The 24,839-nt window shown below is 40.9% G+C and overlaps 1 protein-coding gene and 1 long non-coding RNA gene across 10 annotated transcripts in view; one reads left to right on the top strand and one right to left on the bottom strand.

The window, feature by feature from the left end:
* The window catches only part of LOC130276473 (uncharacterized), a 46,648-nt gene extending 26,199 nt beyond the window's left edge, over positions 1-20,449 (bottom strand). Inside the window, exons 1-2 of the long non-coding RNA XR_008845137.1 lie at positions 20,354-20,449; positions 8,005-8,115 (exon numbers count right to left, since the gene is read on the bottom strand). This is a non-coding gene — a long non-coding RNA (uncharacterized LOC130276473). The remainder of the gene's footprint in view (positions 1-8,004; positions 8,116-20,353) is intronic.
* The window catches only part of ZFHX3 (zinc finger homeobox 3), an 86,804-nt gene that overhangs the window by 45,143 nt on the left and 16,822 nt on the right, over positions 1-24,839 (top strand). For all 9 annotated transcript variants that reach the window (XM_056525899.1, XM_056525898.1, XM_056525889.1 and 6 more), the window contains exon 4: positions 17,083-17,317. In XM_056525899.1, coding sequence (XP_056381874.1) covers positions 17,083-17,317 — 235 coding nt within the window. The remainder of the gene's footprint in view (positions 1-17,082; positions 17,318-24,839) is intronic.

Raw genomic sequence — 24,839 nt, 5'->3', positions numbered from 1 at the left:
CTGTTGATCTGTTGATTCAGCATAATTGATGCGGCCTCATTTCCCACAGTTGATGAGGATTAGAGGAGCCTAGTTTAACAGTCTCATTTTCTGGTCCCAAAGCACACTTGTTTTAATGTGTTTCAGTTAATGAGGTAGAAGGGAGGAGGAGGTGTTGCTGAATGTACGCAGATCTCCAGTCTCAACATGCCACATTCCACAGATTGAAAAGGCTAGTACTGGTTTTAGTGGTCAGGACTGTGAGAAGCCCACTATTATCTATTCTCCTTACTTCCCTTTTTTTTTTTTTTTTTAACCATTTCAGCACTGTATTCGAGGAGATGCGTCTGCTCAGTGTTTCTTTTCCTGGCAATGTTCCTTCATGTTTGTCATATCCAATAGACTGGGGAATGACAAGGCTCAGGCCTTTGGGGACTGTTCTGACAGATAGGCCGCATAAAAATAACAAAATGCAGGCGCTCAAACTGGCAGCTTGCAACCATATGGGGAGCTTCTGTTTGTCTAGTGGGGAAGGTGGAGTGTCGGCTCTCACCATATAATGGGACCGGCTCAGCTACAAGTGAAAGCTGTTATCTCTGGACTGGCACAACTCCAGTCCCCCTGGCACATGCTGGCTGACAGCTCACAGCAGCACGTGACACTTTTCCCCAAGGCAAAGCCACCGTTGGTTTAAGTAGGCATTAAACAATTACCCAGGCTTTACTGCTCCTCACCTTCCGCAGATTGGCTCTATAAATTGTCAGCCTGCTGACATTTTAATGTGAATTATGTCATGCGGTATCCCCTTTGATTTGAACATGCCTCAGTTTGTAAATACATGAGGCACTCAAAGGCTTGTGGTTAGTATACACACAAGAGGCCTCAGGCTTTTTGGTGGGGGAGAGAACCGGCAATGGTTCCCTCATTCTTTCTTATTCTTGCTCTCTAAGTCTCTCTCTTTTTCTGCACTGACTCCTATCTTAAAGGGACAATGCAGATTTTTGGTCCCTATGTAATCATCCCTCGGCAGCGCTGTAGAATGAAGCTTCTAATCCTGCACAAAGCTGCTTTGCTCGTGTCTGTTTATGATAAATTAGACGGGGAAACTTGGGTGTGATTTTATTAGTTCCCACTCGTACATGCCTCCTGCTCTCATTTGCAGGGAGGGAAAAAAAAGAACAAGAGCAGATTTTTGCAGATTTGCAAAGCCTTACGTGTCGAGCTGGATATTAACAACTGCGCTTTTTTCCCTTTATACTAGGGCTAGAGAACGCTCTGTGCCAGAAAAATTAAGAGCTAAGCTTGGGGCGTACAAACCTAATACTAGGGCCTAACATTTTGGGCCTTTTTTTTTTTTTGCCAGTTTTTATTTTGTCATCAATTTACATTTACTGGGATTTTTTTTCTTTTATCAACCCCATAAATACAATCAGGCCTATGCATAGGCTTAAAGGGGTACTCCGGTGGGAAAAAAAATGTAATCAACTGGTGCCAGAAAGTTAAACAGATTTATAAATTACTTCTATTTAAAAATCTTAATCCTTCCAGTACTTATGAGCTGCTGTATACTACAGAGAAAGTTCTTATCTTTTTGAATTTCTTTTTAGTCTGACCACAGTGCTCTCTACTGACACCTCTGTCCATGTCAGGAACTGTCCAGAGTAGGAGCAAATCCCTATAGCAAACCTATCCTTTTCTGGACAGTTCCTGATACAGACAGAGGTGTTAGCGGAGAGCACTGTAGTCAGACTGGAAAGAAATTCAAAAAGAAAAGAACTTCCTGTGGAGCATACAACAGCTGATAAGTACTGGAAGGATTAAGATTTTTAAATAGAAGTAATTTATAAATCAGTTTTAATTTCTGGCATCAGTTGATTAAAAAAAAAGAAAAAATTTCCACTGGAGTACCCCTTTAAGGAGTGTATGTTAACCTGGTGGTATATCTTATCAGAGTTCTCTCAATGAATCTATGACCGATCCATCTCTGTTGTATCTCTACATGCTCATGTAATTCCTATATAGACTAGGTGGTGTTGTTCATATATGGCTGAGATGCTGTATACAGTAATCCCTCAACTTACAATGGCCTCAACATACAATAGTTTCAACATACAATAGTCTTTTCTGGAAACCAGACTCAACATACAATGCTACAGACAGTCCAGATCTGTGAAACGTGTCAATGGCCGGAAGAACCGACCAATCAGAATGGGCATTCACTGGTAAAACGCCTGTATTACTGAAGTGTATGCACTGACTGGTATCTGATAGCGCCCCCTACAGTACAGGGAAGTAATACATGTTATGTACACTTTACCTGTACCAGGGTGAGGGCAGCTCCATTACTTCTTTAGGACATTGCGTGTACTGTACAGGACACTGAAGAAGCTCCTGTCCTCTACATAGACCAGTGTTTCCCAAGCAGGGTGCCCCCAGCTGTTACAAAACTACAACTCCCAGCATGCCCGGACAGCCTTTGGCTGTCCGGGCATGCTGGGAGTTGTAGTTTTGCAACAGCTGGAGGCTCCCTGCTTGCGAAACACTGACATAGACAGTGATTTACAGCTCCCAGCAGATCTTCCCTACATTTATATGAGGACTTGCTTTATTTATATTAGTTATCTACTTATTTTTCTTCAATTCTCACTTTTTCTTATTTTTGGATGACATTTTGGTGCCTTTAGAACCAATTACCAGGTTTCCATAGAGTTCTGTTCTCAACATACAATGGTCTCAACATACAATGGTCGTCCAAGAACCAATTAATATTGTAACTTGGGGGCCCACTGTATATGAATCATTCACATATTGGCAAAAATAGCATTAGACATAAGTTGCAGTGTGTGATATAGTTACCATAGCTGCTCTTCCCTGCTTTTTGAATGTCCTAGAGACCTCGGACAGTAATATAGCTTTAAATTCATTTACTTATACTTTACTACTGTTGCACTATAAATCATTGAAATGTAACAACTGTGCATTGTTTATATCGTAGACCATCTGTAAAGATAAAGGGGGGGAAAAAATTGTTCTGTGAAAAAAGTGGAACCGTTGCCCATAGCAACCAATCAGATTGCTTCTTTACTTTTTAGAAAGAACCTCTGAAAAATAAGACTAAATATGCTTGATTGTTACAGGCGCCTGCACCAAATTTTTATAATCTACCCCCTAGTGTACAATTTTGGGAACCGACGTTTCTCCAGGCATATGATGGGTTAATATATGGTAGGTAAATGAAGCCTCTCCCTTTTCTGATGTATTTTCACCCTTTTGTTGTTGCAGACCTGTCCAGGCCTGCAGATTGTCAGTCATGGGAATATGCAAGGCAGTCCAACCAGTGCAGGGTCACTTTAGACACAAGGATAGGACAAACCATATTGTATGTGTAATGTTTCTAACTTTTTCCTGGGTGTGGAGGTCTGAACCTCCCGCCCCATTTCCTCCAGTGACTTGGCCTCCTGTTTATTTATCTGTCCATAAGTATCACCTATTTCTCAGTCGCCCCAGCTGGGATATTGCCAGCTGGCTGTCAGGAGGTTGCTAGGAAACATGCAGGCCTCTTCGCTGCTTCCTAAGGACAGGGCCCTGGCTCAGCATTATGAGGCCTGAAAACAGCATGCATCAAAGCTAACACAATAGAGACAAGGAGAAGGCTGTGACCCCAGCCTCATCCTCTCGTACCCTCCTCCCCTCACACTACAGGCTTTCTGTGAATCCAAGCTTCTTGGAAATTAATCTCCGAGAATCGGTGGCAGAGGTAGCAGATGTCTGTATAAGGTTGCACTTTCATTTCTTGACGGCTCTCACTTAGGTTTTTTTGTGTGTGTGTGTCCGATGTTTAGATTAAGGGGAGGGGGGGGGTTCACCACTTGCTAAGACAACACAGGCCTATTGGTTTTGTTTTGAAAGCCACCCTTTCATCCCCATTTCAATCTGCACCGATTACATCCCTTCTCGACTGCGTGGGGAATGCAGAGATCTCTGACTAGGCCACAGCCTGCACCTTGATGCTAAGAAATGTTGGCGTCTGCTCAGGAAAAGGCAGTCACCTGCAAAAAGCTGGTGTGCACAGCGATTCCCTGCTACATCTCATGATATAATAGTTGCTTTAGGCGACATCTATTTTATCAGAGGCAATAAATCTCTCTAAGGGCAGTTGTGGGCTTAATTTCCAAAGCATGCAAGACCCACCAGTGAGAACAGAGACACTTACTCAGGGGATGAAACCTGGCGCGGCATTGATAAATGTTATCCTCACTTCCAAGCACAATTAACGTGAGAAGAAGGCAATCCAAGATGGAGCTAATTTGGGACCGTATTGTTTTGTGTTAATCTATTTTGTTTTCTGTCCCGGGAGGGGAGAGGCTTAATGCTTAGTGAAGCATGCATAAACTGCAAGCTCATTAAGAGATGGTCTGTTTATCAGCCTGTACGAAGAGTCCAAAGACATGCTCAGGCAGCTACTGGTGCAGGTTCCCTGTGGGTTTCGGCCCCTCCTCATTAAGTCAGTTCTGGCTATTGATTGGGACGCTGTGTTTGAAGGAGTCTTACTTAATCCATGCATTATCTTGACAGATTGATCAGACCTGATTGAGAACCTCTTAAAGGAACGAGCAGCCGTAATGGGAAAGTTGGACTCTGTCATCCGTTAGGGTGATTCTGGGAGCGAGAAGAACAAGCTGACATCTTGGAGCAATTGTATTTACAATTAACATGGCTGAAAACGATTGGCCATATTGATTCCCCTTCCTGCAATTACATATCCATTGTTTACATTCCAGCACTTCAGTTATAAAAAGGAAATCCAATAATTATTGCATTATTTAAAGTTAAAGTGCCACAGACTTTGCTGGCTCTATGATCTGTTTGATTTACCGCACAGTAAGCTTGGAGACTCTTAATCTGAAAGTCAAAATATATTGGCTTTTAATGAGGCTAAAAAAATTAAGACTCAGCTGCGTCTGACCATTTGTCCTTTTGGTTTAAATATGAATAATAATCTCATTGACCATTGTCACAACGTGAACCGCAGGTTCCCGGGGCTGTGACTGGATGACCTGGTTCTGATATATGTGCTAAGTGCTTATTTCTATGAAGAATAAATGTCCCAAGTGTAGAAACAGATAGGCATGAATAGTTTCTTAGCCTATCCTTTGGTTGAATGTCTCAGCAAAATAGGACTGAAATATTTTTTATAAAGTTCAGTATAACCTCATCCAATCTTTAACAGTGATGAGATCAGCATTACCTGTGTCACTGCGACATGACATTGTATTTTTTTGATGCAAACGGGATCTCTATTATTAGAAACATACAGCTGTAATGTAAGGGGGATCTTAGGAGCATTTAATGAGTTTTCAGAATATGGCAAGGTCCATTGTAGTTCTGTAGTTAGTCAATGACAAATGTGTTTTCTTATCGCCTGGTTCCTGGTCTATGGCCCTGTTTGTCAAGACCTGGTTGATCCGAGGTTTCATGAAGATGTGTGGTGTCAGTCCAACATACGATAAAGTGGCTGAAGAATCTATTCTTGAGTGAGCAGTAACTGTTGACCATGACTTGATCTTGCAATGTTAGCTGAATCCAGATCCTTGACACAACCAAGGATAGTGAAACGGTTTAAAGCAATACCTTAGTGGTCATCTTTGATACCATTGCTTTGAATACTTTGTCAATGCACTTCTGGTTGACGACCAAGGACGTGTATACACATCCTTGTGCTGTTACCGGTGTATGGTGCGGGCTGCCAACTCGAGCCCCCGCCATACCGTCCGGCCCTCAGCTGATTCTTGTAGCTGAGAGCCAGCGTTAATAGCTGACATGCAGCCGACTATTAACCCTTTAGATCGCCGCTGACAGCGGCGTCTAAGGCTGCGTTCACATCACGATTTTTCCATCCGACTTGATTACACGATTTTATAACTTAAAATCATATGAAATCGTATATAAAGTCAGATCCATTGACCTCCAGTAAAAAATCGGATCCATTACACACATCCGATTTGATCCGCATCCGATTTTCACACTATTTTTGTTCAGGTCTGAAATCGTGGTCAAACCCGATTTCAGACCCGAACAAAAATCTTGTAAAATCGGATGCCAATCAAATCGGATGTGTGTAATGGATCCAATTTTTTTTTTTTTTTTTATGGAGGTCAATGGATCCGACTTTATATACGATTTCATATGATTTTAAGTTATAAAATCTTGTACTTAAGTGGGATGGAAAAATCGTGATTTGAACCCAGCCTAAAGAACCCTGTAAACACTCCCTGGTGGTCCACTGTGGAGGTAGCCGGAGGGCTTACCTCTGCTTCCTTGTTGGTCCTGGCTCTCGCATTGATAAATTATTAGAATGATTCCTAATGATTCCTCCTAAAAGCTCCTGTAAGGGGACTAATAAAGTGTAATTCCATATAAAAATATAATAAAAATAAACATGTGGTATCGACTCGTGTGTAAATGTCCGAACTATAAAAATATCATGTTTAATCAAACCACGTTCAATGGCGTATACATAAAAAAAAAATACCAAAGTCCAAAATTGCATATTTTTGGTCACTTTGTAAAAATGAGCCCTCAAACCACCCCCTATACGGAAAAATAAAAAAGTTATAGGGTCCAGAAGAGGACAATTTTACACATACTAATTTTGGTGCATGTAGTAAAATTTTTTTAAAGTAGTAAAATAAAGAAAAATCTATATAAATTGGGTATCGTTGTAACCGTATGGCACTGCAGAAGATATATATATATATATATATATATATATATATATATATATATATGGTGTCCTTTTTACCAAAAGTGAACGGCGTAGAATCGGAAGTCCCCAAATATTGCAAAATGGCGTGTTTTTTTTTTGGGGTTCGCCATAAATTTTGTGGTGAAATAATTGATGTCATTGCAAAGTACAATTGGTGGTGCAAAAAATAAGCCCTCATATAAGTCTATAGGTGCAAAAGCGTTATGACTTTTAAAAGGTGATGAGGAAAAAAATGAAAGTGCAAATAAGAAAAAAACCTGTGGTCCTTAAGGGATTAAAGCAATATCTTAGTGGTCATCTTTGATACCATTGCTTTTAATAATTTGTCAATGCACTGCTAAATTCATCTTTTAGGACTAGTGCTTCTCTATGTTCCCAAGCTGAGTGCCCATTAGGCTTTCATACATTATGCTGCAACTATCAAAACTACATGAGATAGTGTAAGTATTCTGTAGGGCCATGGCTGTACAACGTGTACCACAGGTTGAGAACCTAGATTGTAGACCCTAAAAATATCAAAAACTTTCCAAAGTTCAATGGCCAATGTTCAGTGGAGCTTATTAGACTGGGTTCAAACTGTGTTAATGCAATGTGCCCAAGGTTTACAATGTCCACTGGACCACTTACTAACTGCTGCACACCCCTTAAGACAAAGCCATATTGAAGATAATTTATCCTTGTTGTCATAATTTGGCCTCGCCCATTTTTATTGCTTTTAACACTTAAGGAACTGACTGTTCACTTGCTGCCTTATACTGTGTGTCCCACCAGTAGCTGGTATCATTCTCATGAGATGATCAATGTTATATACTTCACTGTTATCGGTGTTAATGTTGTTGCTGATTTGTATGCATTAATACATTTATTACGTCATATGCATAATAGCTGATAAACTCCATAAAATAACTGCAGGATCTGATAGGTGGTTGTGCTCTCTGTAGCTTATTGGACTCTGAGGAATAGACTGTTCCTCAGCATTGTCTTTATTACACAGTGGTGGCCTGGCTGACCTGTGGTTACTTGTTAGAGATCCTCTGCGGTGGGATTACAGCTGAAACCTACTTAATCTCCTAGAAGCCCTTTTTGTCAATAATGACTGCTTGGCTTGCTGTGTTTCAGCGGAGAGGTTATTTATTTGGCTGTGTTTTTGGCTGTATTTTGTAAGTCACATTTTGGCTGTAGCTCGGCTTTAAAGCTTGAGGGTCCCATTAGATATTTTCCACTAATCCTATCATAGACCTTTTACAAGTAATATTTACCCTTAGTCATCTCTGAGTCTGTGATTCTGGAATCTGGATCATTCTTCAACATAGATCCAAGATTTAGGGGAGGGGGTCCTCAAGATCAAAGGGCAAGAAGCCACACCTTTCCTAAAAAAGAGATAATAAATATCCTAAATGAAATATAAATACCCTTAAAGAACTATAATAAAATATTCCTAATTGAAATGACCAGTCAGATTACTCTGTTCAGCTATAAGGCTATGCCATTGTAATGTACATTTTAGTCCAGATCTCTGCATTTAAAAGCCTTTAGTATTTAATACACCCCGCTATTAAACACTAGTAACACAGCAGAGTACTAGTACTTACAATAACAGAATACCTTTGTGTCCAGCTGTGATCTCCTGGTGCTGTCTGGACCTATGCACCTCTGTGAATATTAGCTGCAGCCTTGTTTTTGTTTCTACCTGGGTACTAATAAGAAACAGCACTTACTGCCAGGGCCTTTTCTTTGTAGACAGGTGTTGGGTTGACAAATGCCACCATTGGGGAGCACATTGGATGTAACTGAGAGATGGTTATGGACTAGTATGTAGATTGCTCATGTCATGTAGATTTTTACCCAGTTTCTTTACATTATAACAGATACTCATCACACATATGAGGCTTGTTTCACACTATGAGGCTTGTTTCACACTACAAAATTACTCAGTTTTAAAGATCCGTACGAAGTTCCGTCAGAAAATCAGCTGAAAACGGCAGCTACAAGATCCTATATGGCCGTTAGAAAATCCCATTATAGTCTATGGGATTTTTCTAATAGTTGCATGCACTATTTCTCCCTTTACTATCTTCCGTCGCAAAATAACGGCCATTATTAATAATGGGCTATAACTGGTTAAAACGGCTATTAGAAAAATCCCATAGACTATAATGGGATTTTCTAACGGCCATATAGGATTTTGTAGCTGCCATTTTACAGCTGATTTTCAGACGGAACTTCGTAGGGATCTTTAAAACGGAGTCATTTTGTAATGTGAAAGGGGCCTGACACAAACCAATGAAAAGTCAGTATACAGTTTTTAGCACTAGGGTTGATGAATTACACACATGTTGATGTTATGAAGTTAGTAGAGCATGGTTTATAATACCCCATAGATCCACATAAGTGATAGTGTTTTAACCCTTCTTGGTCTTGTTCACGGCAGAACTATAAGGATAATGATAATAACATTGATCCAGTGGTAACGTCCTATGTAAAAAGGGGATGAAAAGGGTAGGAGCACAAAATATATTAGTTGTTTACACTCCTGAGCATATGCAATGAATGCCCAGGTTGCAATACCTTTTTTTTAGGGTCTATTCAGACGTACAGTATCCTGAACATATTTTATGCGCAGTATTTGAAGTACTGTTCAGTTTAGTTTACACTGAACTCTGCAGCTTCAAATCCTGTGCATCAAATATGTACAGGTTACTGTACGTGTGACTACACCTTTAAGGGGTTTTCTTTTGCATGTAGTATTCAAATGGCACCAGAGAAAAGTTAATGTGTTCGCTCTTTTAGCTAATGCAGATTGATTTATTACTGAATATCCCTTTCATCCAATCCTCCACACTTCATGATCGTGTCTGTCACCAAATTTTAAACATCGCTTCCTGGAAACAACCAACATATATTGCCACACTCCATGTTGGAGTTCTATCTTGACGTTTTATAATTCTTTGTATTTTTCAGTTGACAACTCCTTTTTTAAGGGCTATTTTTTATAATTACCCAAGTTCAGCTCAGTAAGATCTGTAGGCCCTTTCCCTATTAACTGCAGAATTTGTTTTATTAGACAGGTGCCACTACTTTTAGAAATGTGAGTTACAAGGATATTTTCATGATTTTTTTTTTATTGTTTTTATTTTTTTTACTCTCCCTTGAGTGATTTCATATTTTTTCTTTTTCATATTAACTGTTTCTATATGCATACTTTTTTCATCTATTATCTTAAATAATTTCCCTTTTTTTAAGGCCACATTCCCATGTGCCGTATTTTCTTTCTCATTGAAGTCAATGGGTAGTAAAATCAGCTGCATATTTCGCTAGCCATTGACTTCAGTGGGAAAGAAAATAAGCAGCAGCAGCAAAATACAGCATGTGGGAACGTGCCCTAAAGGGAAATTGACAACAGGATCACCCACACTAACCTGAATATACAGGTATATAGTGCGGGTAACCCTGTTTCTGACACTTCTTACCAGGTAAAAATCAGTCATTCAGGAGATATTAATCTTGTCCCAAGTATGGTATTTTTTTTCTAAAATGCACTGGCGGTGGGCTACTGCTGTTTAACCCCATCCCCTTTGGCCGATAACTCTGCCCCTTCACAGACATTCTGGGGAAGTTGGGATAAATATGTATGAAGGGGGCAGGGTTATCGCCGGAGTGGATGGAAAAAAGCATTGCACGTACAGCGGCAGCCGCTTCCATTCCAGATAAGAAGAAAATTCAATACTAGCAACAAATAAATATCTCCTGAATGGCTGAACCGTTTTTCACCTGGTGTTTGTGCGGGTGACCTCTTTCTAGGCACCTCTTTATTCAGGCTAGTGCAGGTGACCCTATTTCTAACTACCTGTATGTGTCCGTGCTGCCATTTTCCCTTTAATCTAAGAAAGAAAGGAGGAGTGCTCCATAGCATAAAACAATACCGGAGGTGGGGTAAGGGGTATGGGATAATAGCCGTTTACCCAGTAGGTTGTGTACTTCATACACAACAATGATAAAGGTGAATGAATAAAGGTGGGGACCTGTCTGCAGCCCTCAGGCTTGTACGATGTGGCAATAGAATGGTGGAGGCTTCTGTGTAGTTAGCAGCAAGATTCGTATGGTGCTGACGGACCCAGAGCAGACATGGCAGGAATGGTAGAAAAGATTTATTTTACCCTGCTTCCTCAGGCATAGCAAGATACTAACAGGTAGGCACTTATATAGAACAGAAATTTATTATTTCTTATCTTCCTTATAAAATATAATATATATAAACAATATGTATATGTATATATATATATTTATATATATATATATATATATATATATATATATATATTATATTATCTGACATTCTATAAAAAATACACAATACGAATGACCCTACAGTGCAACATGTTTACAGATGTAGACATAAAGTGCCACTGTGCACGTACATTAGAAAAATAGATATTAAAAGAAAAAATATAAAAAGAGGATATATTATAATGTAATATATAAAAAAAAATCAACAGACTATAGAAAATTTCCTTAGATTTTTTTTAGAACATCATAATATATCCTCTATTTATATTTTTTTCTTTTAATATCTATTTTTATAATGTACGTGCATGGTGGCACTTTATATCTGTAAACATGTTGCACTGTAGGGTCATTCATTTGTATTGTGTATTTTTTATAGTGTGTCAGAGAATAATATATGTACATATTGTGTATATATATAATTTTTATAAGGATGGATAAGTGCCTACCTGTTTGTATCTTGCTATGCCTGAGGAAGCTGCGCATGCGTTGCATCTTGGTGTTTGCTCTTGGTCCCTCAGCACCATCCGAATCTCACTGCTAACTACACAGAAGCCTCCACCCTTCTATTTTCCTTTTAAGGTATGTTCCATAAAGACAGAATTTTCAGCCATTAAAGGGGTACTCCGATGGAAAGCTTTTTTTTTTTTTTTTTTTTCTTAAATCCACTGGTGCCAGAAAGTTAAACAGATTTGTAAATTACTTCTATTAAAAATTCTTAATCCTTACAGTACTTATTAGTGGCTGTATACTACAGAGGAAATTATTTTCTTTTGGGATTTCTTTTCTGTCATGACCAAAGTGCTCTGTGCTGACACCTCTGTCCATTTTAGGAACTGTCCAGAGATGCATTTGTTTGCTATGGGGATTTTCTACTGCTCTGGACAGTTCCTGACATGGACTGAGGTGTCAGCAGAGAGCACTGCGGTTGTTACAGAAAAGAAATCCAAAAAGAAAAGAATTTCCTCTGTATTATACAGCCGCTAATGAGTACTGGAAGGATTAAGATTTTTCAAAAGTAATTTACGAATCTGTTTTCACTTTCTTGCATCAGTTGATTAAAAAAAAAAAAAGTTTTCTGCCGCAGTACCCCTTTAATCATTGTCTTGTGTCATGTCTATGATTTTGTGTATTTGCTAGGTAACAAAGTAAAAAAGTAAATTTTTTTTTTTTGAATTTTGGCCAGTTTGAACATGCATGGGAACTGTACTCAAACACAACAGTAAAATGCTAGAGTTTGCTGGTGCCCTCCGTTTTTATGGCAGTCATAACAACAAATAATTGTAAACTATTGCATCTAGCTGCATAACAGACCTTGGCACAGACTTAAAATACTAAATATGCAATAAGATGCTAATATTTCATTTGTCTGAATACCTAGACATCTGGCAGGCTTATGGGGCTTGTCTGCTTTTGGGTTAAAGAGTTTCAGAAAATATGAACCATATTTTCTGAATAAAGAGATTCAAAGCATGTGGTTCTGGTCTATAAAAGCAGCCATTATCTTGTCTAAATCATTTAACCTACCTGCAAACTATAATACCTTATCCAAGGCCTAGTGGATGCTTGTCTTCCTGGCAAAAAGGACTGCTACTACCACAGGGCAATGGAATGGCCATCCATAATATTTATGGACCAGCGATCCTGCTACAGCACCTGTCCACACTGGCTTATAAGAAGGGAGGTCCTTAGCACCTGTCCACACTGGCTTACAAGAGGGGAGGTCCTTAGCACCTGTCCACACAGGCTTACAAGAGGGGAGGTCCTTAGCACCTGTCCACACTGGCTTACAAGAGGGGAGGTCCTTAGCACCTGTCCACACTGGCTTATAAGAGGGGAGATCCTTAGCACCTGTCCACACTGGCTTACAAGAGGGGAGGTCCTTAGCACCTGTCCACACTGGCTTATAAGAGGGGAGGTCCTTAGCACCTGTCCACACTGGCTTATAAGAGGGGAGGTCCTTAGCACCTGTCCACACTGGCTTATAAGAGGGGAGGTCCTTAGCACCTGTCCACACTGGCTTACAAGAGGGGAGGTCCTTAGCACCTGTCCACACTGGCTTATAAGAGGGGAGGTCCTTAGCACCTGTCCACACTGGCTTATAAGAGGGGAGGTCCTTAGCACCTGTCCACACTGGCTTACAAGAGGGGAGGTCCTTAGCACCTGTCCACACTGGCTTATAAGAGGGGAGGTCCTTAGCACCTGTCCACACTGGCTTACAAGAGGGGAGGTCCTTAGCACCTGTCCACACTGGCTTATAAGAGGGGAGGTCCTTAGCACCTGTTTACACTAGCTCATGGGGGAAGGAGGGTGAAAGCCCTTCACCCCTTTTACTAAGAAATGTTTAGTTTTCTGGACAATTCATCCTCGAGCTGTGTTCTTTTTAAATCGGTGGTTGTAATATTTATTTAAGTTCATTCATGTTAGAACCTGTAGATAAAGTTATGCTAATTCTTTTTTTTTTGTCTTCCCATCGGAATGTCGTGAGTCATGTCTCCATATTTTGCTAAATATTAGTAGAGCTTTTCACAAGTGCAACTGCAAGTGCAGCTATGTTGAGGAAAGAAAGCGAAACCATTTAAATAATGATTTCATATTAATATGTATTTAAGATGTAATTAAAGCAGTTGCCAAGGAGGGGTTCTTTTAATTATGCACCTTCGCCACAGAGGCCCTATAATAATTTGGCCCTGTGACACCTTTGTGCACAAAAAGTGTGAAATGAGCTTTGAACATATGGTACAGAATACACAAAAAACATGGGCTACCCCCTTTTCCGAGATTGGCAAGCAAAACAACATTTTAGTGTACTATTTGTTAAAACCTGGTGTAAACAGCGTACACCACTTTTTTCGTGCAAAATGCACCAAAAAGGGGGATAAAGCCTTTGATTATCTCCCCCAATGATGTTTGCATTTTTATACTGCTGTTGTGCAATATTTAAACAGGTACTGTCACCAGAGTAACTCTCACCAAACTAAACTTGTACTATATTGTTACTTTTGTAATTATAAGACACTTTGCTATTTACTTGCTGTTAAAATTCTCAACCTTTTTATATGTTTTTAATGTGAAAAATCGGCCACTAGGGGGCTCTGTTCTGTTCCCTGCCACGAGTCAAACAGTTTGGTCTCCTCCCGCCCTGGCAGGAGACAAAACTCAGAAAGTGTGTCTGGGGCATGGCGAGGTATAGCTCTTGCAAGCTTCAGTGAGGTTGTGCCTGCTGAAGAATGTCCACTTTCTCCTGCCGGGAGCTCACACAATGTGAGCAAGGGGAAAGGTGTGATACAGAGCTTTTTTTAAGCTCAGACATTTTTTTTAAGAACAGGAGGGGTATTAGGAGTAGTTAGGGAATATAATCTAAGTTAGTTTAGAAAATATGGTTTGATGATAGATACTCTTTTTAACAAACTTCATTGACGTGTTGAAGAGGCATGTCAAAAGTTTTGATCAGTGAGGGTCTGAGTATTCAGACTGCGAACGAAAGCTAGAACTAGCTGAGAAAAGAGTATGCTAAGAGACACAAACATACGTTGTAAGTCTATGGGAATCTCGATCAGCTGCACTTTTCTCCTCTGAACAAATGGTTGGGGTCTGAACCCTTGGACCCTGACATCAAAACTTTTCACAGGTTAAAAGTTTTTAAAGCAACAGGTATTTTACTTCTTCTAGGAGAACACATTTAGACTAGACCACATCTGAAACTGGTAGGACTACAAGCACTCAGCATGCATCGATCGGTTAGGTTAGGCATGCATCGATTGGCTGGCAGGTTAGGCTGTGTGCACATACAGTAGTTTAGGCTTAATTTTGGTCAGTATTTTTACCAAAACCAGGGATGGGTCCAAAACATAGAAACCTCTTTTCATTATAGTTTTTGTCTGTGAGCAAAATAAGGCCCAAACAATGACAAAAAAACTGTGTGAGAACACAATCTCCTACTGAAATTATGTAGCTGGCCTGCTGCTTCTAACCGAAAGATCAGCCTTGTCTGCTAAGTTGTCCTCAACTTGTGGTTCTCCAGCTGCTTTGACAGCCATGCTAGGAGTTGTAGTGTCGCAGTACAAAGGGTCTATTTACATGGGACAGTTGTACAATGTTTTTTTTTATTTTGCAGGATGGCAGAGACGTGTTTTGCAAATAAAGCATGTGCCTTTACTACAATTTGCTGTGGTTTTGTGCTTTTAATAAACATTAAAATTGTGTTGAACCATAGCAAAGCAAAGTTATTTTTAGCGGAATGGCCATGCACAAAAATATAGTATAAAACTTCCCCATGTGTATACATCCTTAGGTTGAAAACTATACTGTGTAATTATTCATCTTGACTTATATGGCACATTCACAATTAAATAGAGGCTGTTTCATATGGGCTCATATGGTATTTAGTAAAGACTACAATATTACTGCAATTCTTGCACAGTTGAGCTTACAATCTACATCTTGCTTGATGTGTTTTGCAGTAAACCCACACGGCCATTTTAATGTGTGCTGGTCAGATGGACAGGGAGGTGTCATGTGGAAATATGAGCTTTTGCTTGAGAGGAAAATGAATGATGTGCAGGGCCATAGCCCTCCCCACTTAACCAGGAAATTCCAGGCTTGTCTGCAGGTGGTAGACCGCTGAGGATGTAACTAGCCGTAGACTTTTATGGACTATTTGGAACAGGACTGGGAGGACAGCTGCTTTCACATAACTTTTTCATTAAAGAGATGGATTCTCCAGCTGAAGACTGTGATTTATGACCTGAGGTTGTGGAGATCTGAAAGAAGCTGAGAAAGAGGCCTCTTGTGCTTTTGGGAGGGGATAGGGGGTAATGTTGGTAGTGAGTGTGTATATGGTGGGCTGTATATCTGAAACAGGGCATTTTGATTAAACATTATGGAGTGTAACCTCTGTTGATTGGTTGGGCACAGGCCGGGTACAAGAAGGTTATATTGCACGTCTTATGGTAACTGTATTGGTCATTCTGAGGCATTTGGAAGGATTGCTGTTTTAGGTACTGACAGCATATGCAAAACAGTGTGCGCTTCTGTCTCTCATCCCTCGAGTATTCTATGCCTTCCATCAGAATGTACTTCTGTCTGTTATGTTTTAAAGTGGTGCTTCAGCTAAACCTGATCAATATTTTGCTTTTCATGCGTGAAGAACCAGATGTTAGAAGTTTCCCATTGTTGGGGAAAAAAGGCCCCACAAGCTTTCTAGCAATCAATGCGCTGACACGTGCGCTGATGGCCTCCTTTAAATCTGGCAGGGACAGATCCTCTTCCTTTCAGGGTGTATATATTTTTGGTTTAACAGTTGCTTTTCGAATGATGGACCTTTTAAGTAGACAGTGTCAGAATTTTTGGCAGTGTCGGCCTCATACATAGTGCAGCCTAGAGCAGAGATATTATACTGTCTTCTCTGTGATCCTTTTTGCTTGGAGTTTTGTTTTGTTTTTCTTCCCCCAGTTAAAGAAACACCCCAGACATGACTCTTTTTAATACATTGTGTTACAACTAGTTCAGCGACGGAGGGGGTGGAGCGTGACATAGACTTATCCAGAAGACATGAAATCCCTAAATCATGCTATGGCCCCTCAGGCTCTACACTTGACATGGCACTATCTATAAAGGGTCTTTTACTTGTGAGCCTTACAACTTCTATGATAGTGGTTTCTCCTGGTGGCATGACTCTGCTTTCCCAGATGACTGAATGGGAAAGCTGCCTAGTTATAGCCATACATTTTCTGTACATTGATGCATATAGTCAAAAGTCCTTTTCAGGAGTCTAGGAAAGTGGAGTGACTATTATTGTGGGATTTGTCATGGTGGCCATATTGGAATTTACACAGCTTTTTCAAAAACCTCTAAGAAGTGGCTGAATTTATGATGCAATTTACTTACACAGTCAAAAAATAATGCTCATTATCTGAAGGATTTTATGGATCGGGTATATGGACACAGTGCAGTCAGATCAGTTTGTTTTGTTTTATACTTTCATTGACATTGTTTACTTTTTGTTTTAGTCCTATGGACTCTCATTAACTTTGTTTCCCTATTTTCCACAGCACTTACAGCAGCACGAGAGTGGAGTCGAGGGAGAGTCGTCCTTCTATCACTGCGTGCTGTGCTCTTACTCCACGAAGGCCAAATTGAACTTAATCCAACATGTCCGTTCTATGAAACATCAACGTAGTGAGAGTCTACGCAAACTGCAGAGGCTCCAGAAAGGACTTCCCGAAGAGGAAGAAGACCTAGGCCAGATCTTTACCATCAGGACATCTTCTCCTCCGACAGAGTCTGGTCAGTTTTTCTTTTTTTGCATTTGTCTGTCTGTCTTTATTCCCTCATTGCTGTGAATAGTAGATTGTGGGCATGCCATTATACTTGTGACACCCGCCGGAAAGTGCGTGCACACCTGTGTTTATGAAGACACATCTGCTCTTTATGTAACTGCAGATTCTCCAACCACACTAACCTTTTCCTCCATCTCCCCCTTGGGGCACTTTCTGCTAATTGCTTCAATAATGAGAGTATACAAGTATCTGGAGAGACAGACCTTCTTACCCATACTGCCCCTGGGATACCACATTGCGTAGAATTCTCTATTCTGTCTGCTGTACAGCCTATTTCTGTTCTTGCTGCACAGACTCAACCTTAAGTTAAGCTTTAACCACTGCCTAAAGTTCCAACCAATAGGTCTTGGTTGTTGCTTTAATTATACAGTAGTGTTATAAAGTATAGCCCTTCACACATTTATGTAAAGGTTTCTAAAGTTGTAAGAAATAAATTAGTGATCAGGGATTTTTAAGGCCTTACTGTGTATCATTCCAGCACTACAGTCCTCCTATCCCCAGCCTGAAATGTCTGCTTATGATAAAAATGTTAAACTGCACTGCACAAGGAAATATTATACACTTTAGATATGATGTCCAGCTAGGACTACTTTGTTACTGCATTGTTTACCTCATACTGGTATGACTTTCCCTAGATTGAAGCTTCAAGAGGCTGCACTTTCTATGCATGGCCCAAAAAGATGCTGGCCTGGCCCCTTACATTCCTCCAGTGAGACAGAATCTTCTTAGTGGACGTATTGTTTCAGCAGATTCTGTTAATCTCTGCCGAGTCCTTGGCATCTCTTTTCTTGCACATTGCCCTCATTGTTACAGGTCTCTGTTGAGAGTGTGTGGGGCTGGAGAGGGTGGGGGTCTATAAGGGATACTGAGCACAAAGCCTGTTCCTTGAAGGGAGCTTTTGTTTGGACAGGAAGAGGTTGAGTGTTACTGTCAGACTCTGATTCAACCAGTTGTCTCCCAGTGCCCGAGCTCCTCCCCGCTCTCCTGTTCGGACTTCATGGAACTGACGCTTAGTGTGTGTGTGTGTGTGTGTGTGTGCGCGCGCACGCTCGCGGAGAGTCTGTATCTCATTAACCCCATTATTTGGGCCTTTACCCCTCTCTTTCTGTGGCCCCCTCTGTGAGGCATCTCATGTCAGTCATGTGTGCACACAGCTCCTTCACACTCAATATGTTTCCTATTGTCTGGCTAAGCTGTAACACAATAATACAGATACATGCCTTTTCAATGCAGGGTGCTGCTTCCAACAAACACCCTGGTACAAGACTTTCCTTATGGTCCTTAGTTTCTGTACGGATGAGAACAGCACCGCGTGCGTTGCATAACATGTAAATTTTCTAGGTGGGATGTAGTAACACACTACTTTTAGATGTTATTTCTCCTACTCAAAATAAATGTTTTTCTAGTTTCTAAATCATGCTTACTGTTCTTTATATAGCAACAACCTATTCCATGACAATGTACATTACTTGTAATCGCTCAAAGTCCCTGAACCCAGCGGAGCTTACAATTTAACACTTTAGGACCAATTTTATAGGAAGTCAATATTTATCAATAGGTTTCAGGGTGTTGGAGAAAACGCAGAGCCACCATCATAGGGAAAATCTTCAAATTAAATAACCCCTAGTTATTGTCAAACCCAAGACCGCAGTGTGGTAGCATGCAAGACACCAGTGCTACCCAGGCCCGGGCCATTCTAACAAAACCATTAGTTAAAGATTTCGCATCAAAAAGGCAACTAACTTTTCTCCTTTCGTTAAAAAAAAAAAACGCAGTAGCAAAATGCAGTCTTGTGAACTCTGCCTTAGTGGTAAAAGAACTTGTGGCTTCTCCTTTGTTTCTTCTGGCTGGCACCATATTAATCTACCAGGAGTCTTCAGTATTCATGCTTCCAGGCAGAGCAAGATGCAGACAGGAGAGCCGGCTCTGGAATGTCAGCAATGCCATGTAGCCTGTTTCTTGTTTGCTCTCCCCTGCTCCTAGCACAGTGACTTAGAAGAGGATATGAAACGCTTCATCCTTCCCAATTTTGTTTTTATTAAAGTGTTTGCTGGGTAATTCTGGCTTCTATTTAATTTGCCCCTGGCTGTGTGAGCGAGGTAAGAGGGTAAGGTTGGGGTGTGACACTGTATAATCTGGTTTACAGTAGAATTCCTGGTTAGGTACCTTATTTTTATATTCCTAGATTTATGATAGCCGTATGTTTATTTACTTTTACTTTTTTTTTCTTAACTTTTTTTTCTAGTTCTGGAGGTTGCGTGATAAGGAAATATGTGGTAAATCAACTCCTTAATATTTGCTTCTTTTTTTTTTGCCATGTCGAGCTGGACATACATTATAGGATTCATATCTCAAAAAGGATTTATAATTGTCTAATTTCTTCATCACATTCTTGCACCAGTCCGTGAGATGGCACCAAGGCGGGGGTGGGGGGTGTGAAGTTAGTATGGAGCTGGTTTCATGATCACTGCGTTATCTTGCAGATCAACAGCTCCACAAATATACACATGCATACATGTGAATAGTATAAGCTTCTTTTTAGAGCATTTTGAAGGGGCTTTCCAGCTGCTTATTAAAAAAAGAAGCATCTTACAGAGTTTGTTACCAATGTATAAAAACCTGTCGCAGTCATGTCTTTTTAGCCATGATCTTGTGGCTGCATCATCTGTGAGTCTTGCACTGTATGTACTGAGGAAAACCATGGACAATGTGGTTCTACGTCCAAATGGATGGGATGTCACAAACTTTACTTACAGTTATATTGTTTGCAACAAAAAATGGCTGCCTTGTCTGTATGCATCTAAAGGCTACTCCTTAATTACAGTCTCTGTGCCTTGCAAGCTTCTCAAGTCTGGAAGAATGCAGACTCTCTTCATGTACAAGTGGGACAGTTCATTCACCCTCCTCCTTCCCCTCACATGTTCTCTCCCCCACCCCCCCAGTCACTCATTTCGTCTCCCTGCGCAAATTGAAAACGACTAACCTTGTCATATTTAGTGCACTGCTCACAGCCGCTGCCTTCCAGGGCTAATCAGGCACAAACATATTCGCAAAGTTGCTAAGCTCTGAGCTGTCTTCTAAGCATTAAAGTGTCCTGTCTGCCTGGGAGGTCACTCCTATCTTGGCTGTGCCGCTCATGTACGGCCAGTAATATTGATTGATTAATGTATAAAAAGCACCAAATCCATTTGCTTCTATGAAACGGAGCAAAGTGCATTCACTCGCTTGGAATTTTCACCTCATCCTTTTGTTTGAAGGACATGTATGTTCCGATATTAATATGCCAACAGGGGTTTTTTTTCCCCTCTCTTTTTATGTTTACTCTGAGTTGTGCAGCTTTTCATTAATTTACACTTTGAGAGCTGGGCTCGTTTTGAGGTTTTGCCTTTTTGGACTGTTTCCTGTCTGTTTTTACCAAAGTCTGTGGTCCTATGTATGCATTTCTCAGGATATGTTATCTATTTCTGTACAATGGAACTATACTATCTGCGCACAAAGTTTTTTGGGACATACTGCTCAGCAAGCATCCATTTTTTTTTCTTTGCCTGTCTGCATGCCAAAATATATCCCAAAAAACCTGTGCATGCATATAGAGGTCATTAATGATATGTAATTGAGTATTTTTCATCTTTAAAGGGGTTGTTTGATAACGCCTTTATATCGTACCCCCTTCTTAAATGCTCTGTTAGGGTAGGTTAAGAGAGTGGTGGACCTACAACTCTTATCTAGAGTCTACGCAACACCTTTTAAGCGATGAAGGATGTGGAATCCACAATGCCTGTTTTCATTTTAGATGTCTTTACCCTCTCAAGACCAGATTTGATGTATACTGCCAATTAGTTGATTGTGAGGGCACCAGGCGAGGGCATCCACAACAGTCACCCTTTAGATCTTTTGCCATGTTTACAAGATCACATAGTATGGAACAGAAAAGTGAATTTTCTCCTAAAGCCTTAAGTGGGGAAGCCATGCTAATTGTAAATCAATGCATCTTAAAATGTACCATTGATCTGCAGTTAGAACTTAGAAGAAACTGTAATTACTCTCTGATTCAAGGGCTTTTTATTCTTGGGTTCCAAGCTAAATAAATACAGATGGCTGAAGGAGCGGCTGACTTCTTCATTAAAGTGGCACACTTTGATTTTGTATTGTTTGTTTTCATATTTATTAGTTATTGTTGTTTTTTTTTTTGTTTTTTTTTCATTCTTGTATTTATCTGTACACTTTCTGGAAATATTTACTTATATATTGCCAGTCAACACTTTGTTTGCACAGATAACTAAACTCACTATGGAAAATCTGCATTCTCTTTACCTGCAGTGCTCAGAAATATCCCTGGTAAAATCATATGTGGATTGAGATTCTTTAACAGTGCACCACGGGCATGGAACTCTATTGGCATTCTGTGGCACAGGCCTTCTAAGGGCACATGTTAATATTGTCATGCCAGAAAACACGCTGGGAGTTCTGCTTGTCCCACACACATTTGATGTTTTGCCCTGTCACAGTCTCCTAACAAGCTAGGAACAAGTGGCAGCTGCTGGCTAGAAATTGATTTAATTAATTGCTATGCCAATAAGCCAGCTCGTTACGCCTGCCATTGGGTAAGAGAATGGCTAACAAGTCTACTGATCAATGGAGCCAATAGAGACTGTACTCATTAATGAGTACAGCACTAATTACTCTTATCCGGTGACCAATTAGGCTTAGTGACTCGTATGCTGGTGTGCGCACTTACCGTTTAGCGTACAGTAGAGAAATGGCGATGGGCAGCTTAGTGGAATGAAAACAAGGGCACTGTGTCCTTGAAAGGGTCATTTCACGGACCATGGGCAGGAGGGACAGGGATGCACTGCAGAGACTGCTTCTTTCAATGTGATGCATAGTAAATGTGTCTTGTAGTGCAGCGTATGATGATTTTCTCATTTTAATGAAACACCTTTCTACCCAATGGGGGAGATCTATCAAAACCTGTGCAGAGGAAAATTTTCCCAGTTGCCTATAGCAACCAATCAGATCGCTTCTTTTATTTCTAATAAGGCCTCTGCAAAATAAAATAAGCAATCTGATTGGTTGCCACAGGCACAGGTTTTGATAAATCTCCCCCAATGTGTGTATATATAGTGTGTGTGCGCGTGCAATATATAAACTACAATTTTTGGTTGGATTGTTTTTTGCACAAAATTTCACTGAAATCTGCACAGATTCCTGCAGATATGCCCCAGATTTTGCTATAAATCTTAATCTGAATTTCATTCTGCATCAAAAAACATGTGTGCACATGGTTGCGGGTTTTTATGTGGATTTTCCAGATTTAGACATGCAGTCTGGGTAGGAAATCAACAAAAAAATACTTAAAGGGGTTATCCACCATAAGGTGATTTTAGTACGTACCTGGCAGACAGTAATGGACATGCTTAGGAAGGCTCTGCGCTTGTTTTGGCTAAATGGCTATGTCATGAGATTACCATAACACTGTGGCTAGCTTTTGTGAATTTGTATTTCCTGTTTGACTTATGTTTTTTTGACTACAAATCCCACAATGCCATTTTCCTCCCTCTCGCACATCAGCCACCCCACCCATTGAAACAAAAGACCTGTGTTTTTCAATCAGGGTGCCTACAGCTGTTGCAGATTGATCTCTCTCCCACCAAGCAATCCCTCCATCCATTGAAGCAGACAGGTTCCCTGTCATCAGCTGACTAGTGAGGTCAGGTCAGGTCTCGGCCGCATTGCAAGCTGGGAAAAATCGGAGACAACATTCATTTTGTATGCTGGTAAAAATAAATAGAGGGGTGAAAATCACAGAAGAATTGTGAGAAAACCGTCACACATAGGTACAGACACTATATTATGAACTACACTAACTGTACAGCCCCTGTAGCATAGTCAAATAAAAAAAAGTTCCTGGAATACCCCTTTAATCCTTGCATTGACGCTTTTTGTCAAGTTACTAAAAGCTCCTTTTAGTGGTTTTTTCTTACTTACTGTTTTTGGAAAAGCTGAGTGACAACATACCGTATTTTTCGCCCTATAGGACGCACCGGCATATAAGACGCACCCAATTTATAGGTGCAAAATCTAAAAATATAAAGATTCTGAACCCAACAGTGGTCTTCAACCTGCGGACCTCCAGATGTTGCAAAACTACCACTCCCAGAATGCTGGGAGTTTTAGTTTTGCAACATCTGGAGGTCCGCAGGTTGAAGACCACTGGTATAGGAGGTAGTACTCACGTGTCCCTGCCGCTCCGGACCGGTCACCGCTGCCCTGGATGTCGCTCCATCGCTGTTGCCGCGTCCCCATGGTGTCCCCGACGCTCCGGACTTCTTCTTCCCCGGGATCCACGCACTCCGTCGCTGTCATCACATCGCCGTCATCACGTCGCTAAGCACGCCGCTCCTATTGGATGATGGCGTTGCGCGACGGCGTGATGACGTAGAAGGAGAGCGCAGGGGATCCGGGCACGGAGAAGACACCGAGGAGGCAGTTAAGGTCCCTCCAGGTGTCCTGTAAGCTGTTCGGGACGCCGCGATTTCACCGCGGCAGTCCCGAACAGCCCGACTGAGCAGCCGGGTTAGTGTTATCTTCGCTTCAGACGCGGCGGTCAGCTTTGATCGCCGCGTCTGAAGGGTTAATACAGGGCATCACCGCGATCGGTGATGTCCTGCATTAGCGGCGGGTCCCGGCCATTGATGGCCGCAGGTACGCACCAACTTTCCCCCCCCTAGTTTTGGGGAAGAAAAAGTGCGTCTTATACGGTGAAAAATACGGTAAAAAGTTGCCTTTACAGCTCAGATGTGGTTTGTCACCCAGATTTCGGCTTGCTTTTAGTAAACAATATTGACCTAATACCTCCACATTTAATGTGCAGGATGATTTATCTTGTGCTTTTAGATTGTGGTGTGGGCACGGTATAGCGGCTGTTTACATGCAGATGCAGTCATGACTAAGTGGATGTGCTTTTGTGTCTTGTCTATCAGACAGAGCAGTCAGTGTGGGTGGCTGGTGGATACCAAGTGCTGCAGGCTGAAGATGATGGAACATATACGCTTTTATGGAGTTAGAGTGTATTGAGGCTCAGGACTGGGATTTGTGGTGAGGTGGATGCTATTCAGTGAGGTCTCAGCAGAGTCCCCTGGAATCTGCTACTTCTCAACTTGTCTGCTCCTTCCTGTATTGACCTGGTCAGACCCCTTGTGAGCTCCCTAATTGAAAATTAATACAAGATCAATGCAGAATGCGATTTGCATATTGATTATACACAGCACTGAATGCACCATATGTGTGGCAGATTGATCGAGAGTCTGAGACAACTCAAGGAAGCGAGACCTCTCAGTCAGGGTTGTGTGGGTAAGAAAGGTGCAGCCAATTCTCACCTATGTTTGCAACACCTATGGGAGGATACAAGGCTTCAAGGATATCAACTACTTTGCGATAATTGGTGCTAAATTGGAATTATGAGCTAT

The sequence above is a fragment of the Hyla sarda genome, chromosome 6, assembly GCF_029499605.1.
Source record: "Hyla sarda isolate aHylSar1 chromosome 6, aHylSar1.hap1, whole genome shotgun sequence".
Classification (NCBI taxonomy): domain Eukaryota; kingdom Metazoa; phylum Chordata; class Amphibia; order Anura; family Hylidae; genus Hyla; species Hyla sarda.
This window is presented reverse-complemented; position numbering and strand designations above follow the sequence as displayed.